Here is an 8,540-nt window from a genome sequence, read left to right as displayed (position 1 = left end):
CAGAGCTGCGGAGCCAGGCGGCGGGGAGCGGGCGTCGCGGGCCCCGCTGCGAGCCGGGAGGGAGCCAAGGCGCACTCCGGGGTCCAGGGACGCCGCGGCCGCAGGTCAGACCCGAAGGGCTTCTCGGCGCTCGGGGGAGGGACTCCCCGCGGGGCTTCGGCGGAGCCCCCGGCTCCGCTGCGCTCCTCGAGGGAAGGGGAACTGGAGCCCTGGCCCCCCTGCGCCTCGGTACCTAGCCCGAGGGAGCCTACCGTGGAACGTGTTCAGGCCTATCCTCCACCCCACCAAAGTTTTAGGTTCCTGGGGAACTGGGAATGTTCCGTGGCCTACTTTGCTTGGGCCTAGGGGATCTCTCTGGAGCTCTTCCTGGCACCAGCACGTTATGCCAGGGAGGGAACTTTGGGTTTTTAGAGAGTCCAGGCTTCCCCTCAACCTTCCCTTGGGACCAGGTTGGAATCCCTAAGGCTTTGGCTTATATTTACCCCCACCCCAGAGTCACCATTGTAGGAGTTCAAACTGGAAAAGTAGCCATGTGGAGCAAGAACAAGGTAGGCCTGTGTTCTCTCCCTGGTTCTGCCACTGCCTGGGGCTTCACTGCCCTGTCATAAGGTTATGCCTTCTGCTCAAGGTTGTTAAAAAGTTACTGAACCAATGTTGCTGTATAAATCATTGTGGCTACCTACCTGAAAGGAGTGGGTTTTAAGCATGCCCACATTCCTCTTCAGGTTTATCCCCACAGCTCGGCCTGAAAGCTCACTGCATGCTTTTACCAGCTGGGGTCCAGGATCCTGAAGACACAGTGGTAGAGGGGAAGGGGCAGGGCATCCTAGATCAGGGAAGGACGGCATGGCCTCATCAGCATGTCCATCCCTATGGCTTCAACCGTTCCCGACCCAGTTCTTCACATACTATCAAAGGCCACCATCTGGACAGTCTCTGTGATGGAGTGAGTGGAATGCTGAGCTTTTGAGTTATGACAGGGCTTAGGGTTTTTCATTTGTTTAATAGGAGATGGCAAGTTGGGATGAGGTCACCCTCTGGGGCTCCTCCTCTGGGACTAGACAACCTATTCAAGAGTCCTGAGGATTTAGTTTGCCATAAGGCTTTCTCTGAACTCCCACCTTCTTCCACTAGAGAGTTCCCCAGCCCCACCCCACCCCCAGTTTCTATGGGAGACTTTAGAAGGTCATTACTGTCCTGAGGCACTACCTATGCCAGTTAGGAGCCCCAGCCTGAGTCCCCTGCTGCCTCTGTTTCCCTGTTGTCTCTGGGCAATTTGTTGGCCTGGGGAGAGAGAGCAGAAAGCTGGCACCAAACACAGGAGTGCCTGGTGCTGTATTCTTTGAGTCCACAGAGCCCACTCTCTCTACATATCACATTTACATAACACCTGTAGCCTTTCTCGCTTTAAATTCAACCTCATTCTTGCATTGGATTCTGGCAACCATGCTAGGAGATAGACAGTTCAGGCATGTTTACTCCCATAGCTGGAAGAGGTAACCAAGGTCCAGACCAGATAAGTGACCTGCCTAAGACCACATTCGTGGACTAGCAGCAGCCCGGTGTCCTGGCACCTGAGCAAGACTCTGTCCAAGGAATATATACTTCTGGAAGCTGGGCCAAAGCAAGGTTTTTCAGAAGGTAAGTCCAGAAAGGCGGAGATTTCTGTCTGCTTTGTTCATCACTTAATCTCCAGTTCCTAGGTCAGTGCCTGATACATAGTGAGTGCTTGTCAAGTGTTTGTTGAATGAATGAAAGATTCTTGGGAGACAGTGAGTCTCCTGCTCTTTGCTCCCCACTATGGTGTTGGTCCAGCCCACACCTAGATTCACAGGGACCTGCAGAGGCCCTGGCCTGAATCTCCTGAATTGCTGGGACACATTCTCCCTGTCCTCTTTTTCTAGGGTCTCCATTTTAGGGTGTTCTAACACCTAAGCCCTATTATATTCATCATGGGCTTCTGCCTGGCTCTGACATGGACATTCCTGGTTGGGTCATGGACATCCATGGGTAAGTACAGATTGAAGAAGTAGAGTTAGGAGCAGAGGAACCTTGCTGTGTCAGCATTTCCAATTTCATTCCTTACAGTCTGGTGGCCCTTTCTCTCTCATCTGTCTTCTTTCTTTCTTCATAAAGTAAGGACCTCTGATCCCAGGTGGGAAAAGATGGATGAGGCATACAAAACAATAAAGGATCTTGTGGCCAGATTAGACCCAAAGCTGAAGGGAAGTCACCAGTGTTTTAAAACAATATGAAAACAGTAAACCAACCACCACCACCGATATGGTCCATTTGATTTCATCTTGTTACTGTCAGCTTTGGACAGTCTCTTACTAGAATCTGAGGCCATTCTCTGAAGTCTGGGTCTCTGAGAAGGGGAGTGGGTTTACGATGCTACAAGTTAGGTTAAAAAAAAAAAGGCAGTTCCTTATCATCAGGAGGATACAAGAAAAGGAAGCAGAGGAAACCTGTGGAATGATGAATGATCTATTCTGACTGAAGGCAGTGGACCCCTGCAGTTTCTCCCAGGATGGAGCTGTTCATATTCCTATTCCTTCTAACTCCCTCTTTGCTTTGATCTTGGATCTTCCTTTTCTAGCCAGCTCTTGCATTTATTCCCAGGAGGCATTCTACCTTATACCCTTCCCCAAAGGCCTTCCTCCCCCTTGTTCTGCCACCAGTTCATCTTCTTTTAGAGATCACATGTACGTTGTAGCTGCCGTTCGTGCCCCAAGTCCTGAATCCTTGGTTGTGCTCTTTGCTCAAACATCAGGGCCTGAGTCACTTTCCTTCTCTGGCTTCTGGGTGAGTGAATGTGCACGCATGGACGTGCACATGCACATGAATGTGGGGCTAGAGGGTAGCTCTGAGATCTTGCCCTTGGTCTGTGAGGAATGGGTCTCTTGCTGGCTGATGTGGGTCCTTTTCTTTGTTCTTTCTCTGAAGTGACTAGAGAGGGAGTTTTAGTCCTCTAGCCTTCAGGTTTGGGGAAAGGAATATGACTGGTCATGTGATCTACTGACCAGAAGGACCCCCATTCCACCTCTGATTTTGGACCCCTCCCTCTGCCCTCACTGTCTGAGTTCTTCCCTCAACAACTGAGTGCTCCCTTCCAGATCCTAGTTTTTGGAAAGTATAATAGGATCAATCAACAAGGGGAATTATAGGAGGAACATGATGCCTCAACAGAGAGGAAAGGCAAGGTTATCACCAGGCAGTCCCTGATCCCACCCCAGAAACTGAAACTGGAAAAGAGATCAGAGTAGCAATAGACCCCAGAGCCACAGCCCCAGGGCTTGTACCCTTGCCCTGGGCTTTGCTTGGCAGGAGAGGGCCAAGCCCCTCTCCACACTGCCCCTACCCAGGGAGTGGTCACAGAATGACCTCTCCTTTCCTGGGTGGAAGAGTGGTTGGCTGGCTTTTGGGATGTAGCTGGCTCTTGCTCCATATGATATCTTAGGGCTGGGAATGGTTTCTGTCCTGCCCTATCTCCCAGGAAGCTGAGCTGTGAGGGCAGTAGGAAGCTCCTGCATGCCCTTCCACATCGCTACTGTTCTCTAGCTTCTGTCTTGTTCTTGGAGGTTCTTTATCAGCACACACTGCCCCTGGCTATGCTGCTTCAGTGCTCCCTACCATGTTCCCCTCACTGAGAGCTTGAGTTTGGATATCATTTTGTCCTCAGTTCTCTCCCTTTGCACCCTACCTTCCACAGTGTGCCTGGGGTCCATTTCTGCTGCTTTCCTTGCCAGGATCCCAAGACCTATATCTTGTAGGCTTACCTGCCCTCTCATGCCTGAACTAACCCAGCTGCCCCTTCCTTCTTCTCACACAGGAGCTCAGAAACCCATTTCCTGGGAGGTGCAGCGATTTGATGGGTGGTACAACAACCTCATGGAGCACAGGTGGGGCAGCAAAGGTAGGTGAGGGCCAAGTGGAGACAGCCCCAGGGCCAGGGTGCCAGCAAAGGCTCATTGATTATTAAGGTTTTAGGATCTGTGGTATGGAGGGAAGCCTGGGAGAGAGGAGGTAAGGGAGCCCCACTGAGGATTAATCTTTGTCCCTACCCCTCTAACCCCAGGCTCTCGGCTCCAGCGCCTGGTTCCAGCCAGCTATGCAGATGGTGTGTACCAGCCCTTGGGAGAACCTCACCTGCCTAACCCCAGAGACCTTAGCAACGCTGCCATGAGGGGCCCTGCAGGGCAGGCCTCCCTGCGAAACCGAACAGTGCTAGGAGTCTTCTTTGGTGAGGGCCTCAACCTCTGGGGGATGGAGGCCAGTAGGGTCCACTGGACACCTCTATGTCTGAGGGGGGAGTCAGGGAGTGAGAGAGAGAAGTGATGGAGGATCTTAGAGATGGGGGTGAGAGACGGAGAGGGAGGCAGTGGGATGGGATACTGTTACCCAAACTGGATTTGCCTCTTGGGGAGTGTTGAGCCAAACGACACAACTAAGCCAAGAATTAGGAGTTTTATTTGGAACAAGTAAGGGGGAACATGGAAGATATTTCCCAAAGCAGTGTCTTCCCCAATAACAAAATTGGGGAAGTTTTAAGCTAAAGGTACTTACAGATTCATAAAGGCACTTGCACAATGGGGAATTCAGCCTAGAATTTAGGCAAAAGTCATCTCAGAGTGACAGAGTCCAGGTCTTAATTGATGGAAGTCACACAAGGGCTGGCAAAGGTAGGCATCAATTCTCTGTCTTTAACTGATCTGATATCTGACTGCTCAAGGGGGTTTAAATCCTGCAAAGATAACTCAAGAATGTACTTTGGGCAAGTAGTCATAAATTACAAGATGTCTGGGGCCTAACATGACTTTCCTTAAGTCAAGAAAGCCATGTCTTGTATTTTTTCTGGGGAAGAAAAAGTAAAAGGAGAAAGTCTGGATGGGGGAAGCATAAATTTGCCTCACATTGAGCTGTCGATGGAAGTACAGGTAGAGGCAGGAGCATGATAATAATCTGGTAGGGACTCTTGGTGGGAACCTATTCTCACTTTTAGCTTCTGTGACTCCTAGGACAGTCTTAGGGCAGGGTTCTGATTTTGGCTAGAGGGCTGGTGGGGGTGTGTGTCAAAATAGGGGTGCTAGGGTGGGTGGTGTGACCCCAGTGACTGTGGGTTGTTGGCTCCCAGTTGGAATGCTTGGCTCCTGCTGGCCACCCATGTGTCTACATTTGATTCTAAGTGTCCAGCATTGCAGTGAGACTGACAGGTTCTCTGGTCAGGCTGCTCCCAGCTGCATGTTGGAGCAGGTGTTCCCAGCAGGACTGCCTAGGCACACTCACCCGGCACCTCCCAGTTACCAAGGAGAAGACCAAACTGGCAATGAAAACAGTTTGGACCAGGGTGTAACAAAGGATTAGGAAGGGTGGAGGAGGTCAAGACTTGGCTTTACTCTAAATGGCTGAGGAGTCTTTTGAAGCTTCAAGGGAAGTCTAGGAGGGCTAGATACCTGATGCAGAAGGGAGAGTGGCCCTCAGCTGGCCTAGCACACCGTGTCCCCCTACCCTCTCTTGCCAACAGGCTACCACGTGCTCTCGGACCTGGTGAGCGTGGAGACACCCGGCTGCCCGGCCGAGTTCCTCAACATCCGCATCCCGCCCGGGGACCCGGTGTTCGACCCCAACGGGCGCGGGGACGTGGTCCTCCCCTTCCAGAGGAGCCGCTGGGACCCCGAGAGCGGACAGAGCCCCAGTAACCCCCGGGACCTGGTGAGACGCGGCGGGCGGGCTCCGGGTGCGGGTGCGGGTGCGGGTGCGGGTCCGGGTGCGGGTGCGCGGCGGGGCAGGAGAGGCTCCCACGGCCTCGCCCGCGGACACCCGCCTCCGCCAGCCCGGCTCAGCCTCCGGCGCCCCCGCAGACCAACGACGTGACGGGCTGGCTGGACGGCAGCGCCATCTATGGCTCCTCGCACTCCTGGAGCGACGCACTGCGGAGCTTCTCCGGGGGGCAGCTGGCGTCGGGGCCCGACCCCGCCTTCCCCCGGAACGCGCAACCGCCCCTGCTCATGTGGAGCGCGCCCGACCCCGCCAGCGGCCAGCGCGGGCCCGGGGGCCTGTACGGTGAGGCCGGGGCGCGGGGCGCGGGGCGCGGGGCGCGGGGCGCGGGGCGCGGGCTGGGGGCGGCGGGCGGCGGGCGGCGGGGGCACTCCCCGTGCTCACACCGCCCGTCTCCTCCCCGGCGGCCCTGCGCGGCTGCAGCCTTCGGGGCGGAGCGAGGGAACCGCGACCCCTTCCTGCAGGCGCTGGGCCTGCTGTGGTTCCGCTACCACAACCTGTGCGCGCAGCGGCTGGCCCGCCAGCACCCGCACTGGGGGGACGAGGAGCTGTTCCAGCACGCGCGCAAGAGGGTCATTGCCACCTACCAGGTCCGCCACACGCCCTCCCCTTGTCCCCCGCCTGCCCCCCACCCCGCCCCACCCCCACCGTGCCCCGCGGAGCCCTCATTCCTCGCGTGAGCAGCCCCAGAAACGCCCCTTTCCAGGAGGACACTGCTCCCCAGAACTGGAGGAGGAGCAGGCAAAGGGCTGTTACACAGGAGACGTGGCTGTGGTTCTTAGCTAGTGGCCCCTGCTCCCATCCCGTGTTCCTAGTGGGGGACAGGCCTCCGCACCTGTCCCGTTTGACTTGCCTCCCTTATGACTGACTGCCCCTGCCTGGCCCTCATCTCCCACCCAAGGCTTCCTTGGGCTCAGGTCCCTCCAGCGGGACTGCTCCAGCACTTGCCTCCCTTTTGCCCTCTCTTGACCCTCAGAACATTGTTCTCTATGAGTGGCTGCCCAGCTTCCTGCAGCGAACACCAGTGAAGTATGCAGGTGAAGAGTTGAGGTGGAAGAATGGGAGAGCTAGCAGTATTTTGGAGGGAGGCAGCAGGGGGTGGGGAAGGAGGCTGAGCAGTGAAGGGCTAAATGTTCCTATCCCCTCTCCTCTCGCCTTCCCCCAGGATATAGCCCTTTTTTGGACCCCAGCATCTCCCCAGAGTTCCTGGTGGCCTCTGAGCAGTTCTTCTCCACCATGGTGCCTCCCGGCGTTTACATGAGGTGAGCGCAAAGGGTAAATGTTGGTGTGTTGGGGGGAGTGGGGATGTCATTTGAGAAAAATCTGCTCTTTAGAGCCCTCAGGAAAGGATTATCAGTCTGAAGTGTGCTCATTTCCCCAGGGAACAGTGAACTTGGGTGGTGGTGGTGGGGGGGGGGAGAACAGTGTTTTAAAAAGACATCAGTGTGGTTTTTAAGCACTTTATGTCCATTTCCCTATAGCTGGTGTATATATTAACCCCCCAATTAAACACAGGCTAATTTAGACTCAGAGGGTGAGTTACAAAGCCTGCTCATCTGAACATTAGGTCTTGACACTACACAGGGGACATTTTTAGCTATAGGCACAGGACCTGGGGCTTGCAAGCCTTTGGAGGAAATTATAATAGAAATGTGTGAGAGTTGAAGATACATTTTGACTCCAAAATAATGAAAAGGTAACTTTAAACTAAAAAACACATATTTAATTAAATGTATATGGAACAAAAATGCCATTTCTTTTCACAATTGCGTTATAATTTAAAAATAATTCATAGGTTAGATTTTCTTACTCGGGAACAATTTTTGGATATGCCTGATGAGAACCACAGAAATCATAGCAATTGACTTTTGTTAATTTCACAGACAAGTAATTTCAAAACAACAATTAAAATCCTTTTAAAATGTTTTAACTTACATATATATGTTATATATATAATGTATAAACTCTCTCTTTGGGAATCAGGAAAGAAGTGGTACTCTGAACAGAGCCTCATGCTTTTGAGTAATATATGTATAGACAGTGAGATGGAGAAAGAGACAGAGGGAGGTGAGGCATGTGCATGCTTTGGGTACATTTTTAGATGTTTACAATGACCTGGGCCCCTGGCTATATATAGTCTTGGAGACCAGAGCTGTTGCCTGACTTTGGGACCTCATGGCCTCAGTCACCACTCCCTTTCTACTTGCATTTCAGAAATGCCAGTTGTCACTTCCAAGAGGTCATCAATAGGAACTCAAGTATCTCCAGAGCTCTCCGGGTCTGCAATAGCTACTGGAGTCGAAAGGTCAGTATGTGGGTGGGTGTATGTGTGTAGTGTGTGTGTGCACATGCCCTTCTGTGTATGAGTGTCAGGTATGTCATGAAGGTGGGCAGCAGGGCCAAGGCAGCTAGCTATATGCATGCTCAAAAGTTAGTCCTCCACTCCGACCTCAGGGCTATGTGACGGACAGTGAGCCCTATGCAAATGTGGTTCTAGGTTTTTCTTCTCCCTTGACAGCTCTGGGTCGCCTGTAGGCCTTGGAGTACCCCCCCAAAGAAATGTCCCAATTAGACATACCTAAGGCAGTGTGTAAATGGGTATGTTGGGGGGGAACAAGAAGGAGGGAAGAATTCTGACATTATCAGGGATAATCTGTTCCATCCAAACCTGGCCAGTGTGGGTGAAGAGTGTTGACAAATAATTTTTTAAAATACTTTCTTTTTTTTAAGATTTTATTTATTTATTCATGAGAGACACAGAG

The 8,540-nt window shown here is 52.8% G+C and overlaps 1 protein-coding gene across 2 annotated transcripts in view; it reads left to right on the top strand.

Annotated features, from left to right (window-relative positions):
• The first annotated feature begins 28 nt into the window (after positions 1-28).
• The window catches only part of DUOX1 (dual oxidase 1), a 32,050-nt gene continuing 23,538 nt past the window's right edge, over positions 29-8,540 (top strand). For both annotated transcript variants that reach the window (XM_041736987.1, XM_041736978.1), the window contains exons 1-11: positions 29-104; positions 1,488-1,641; positions 1,905-2,010; positions 3,833-3,916; positions 4,079-4,243; positions 5,525-5,712; positions 5,862-6,063; positions 6,202-6,368; positions 6,755-6,815; positions 6,944-7,040; positions 7,993-8,083. In XM_041736987.1, the coding sequence (XP_041592921.1) occupies positions 1,953-2,010; positions 3,833-3,916; positions 4,079-4,243; positions 5,525-5,712; positions 5,862-6,063; positions 6,202-6,368; positions 6,755-6,815; positions 6,944-7,040; positions 7,993-8,083 (1,113 nt within the window). In that variant the 5' untranslated portion in view covers positions 29-104; positions 1,488-1,641; positions 1,905-1,952. The remainder of the gene's footprint in view (positions 105-1,487; positions 1,642-1,904; positions 2,011-3,832; positions 3,917-4,078; positions 4,244-5,524; positions 5,713-5,861; positions 6,064-6,201; positions 6,369-6,754; positions 6,816-6,943; positions 7,041-7,992; positions 8,084-8,540) is intronic.

Source organism: Vulpes lagopus, chromosome 2 (genome assembly GCF_018345385.1).
Source record: "Vulpes lagopus strain Blue_001 chromosome 2, ASM1834538v1, whole genome shotgun sequence".
In the NCBI taxonomy this organism is placed as follows: domain Eukaryota; kingdom Metazoa; phylum Chordata; class Mammalia; order Carnivora; family Canidae; genus Vulpes; species Vulpes lagopus.
Note: the sequence above shows the minus strand (reverse complement) of the source record. Positions and strands in the feature narration are given on the sequence as shown.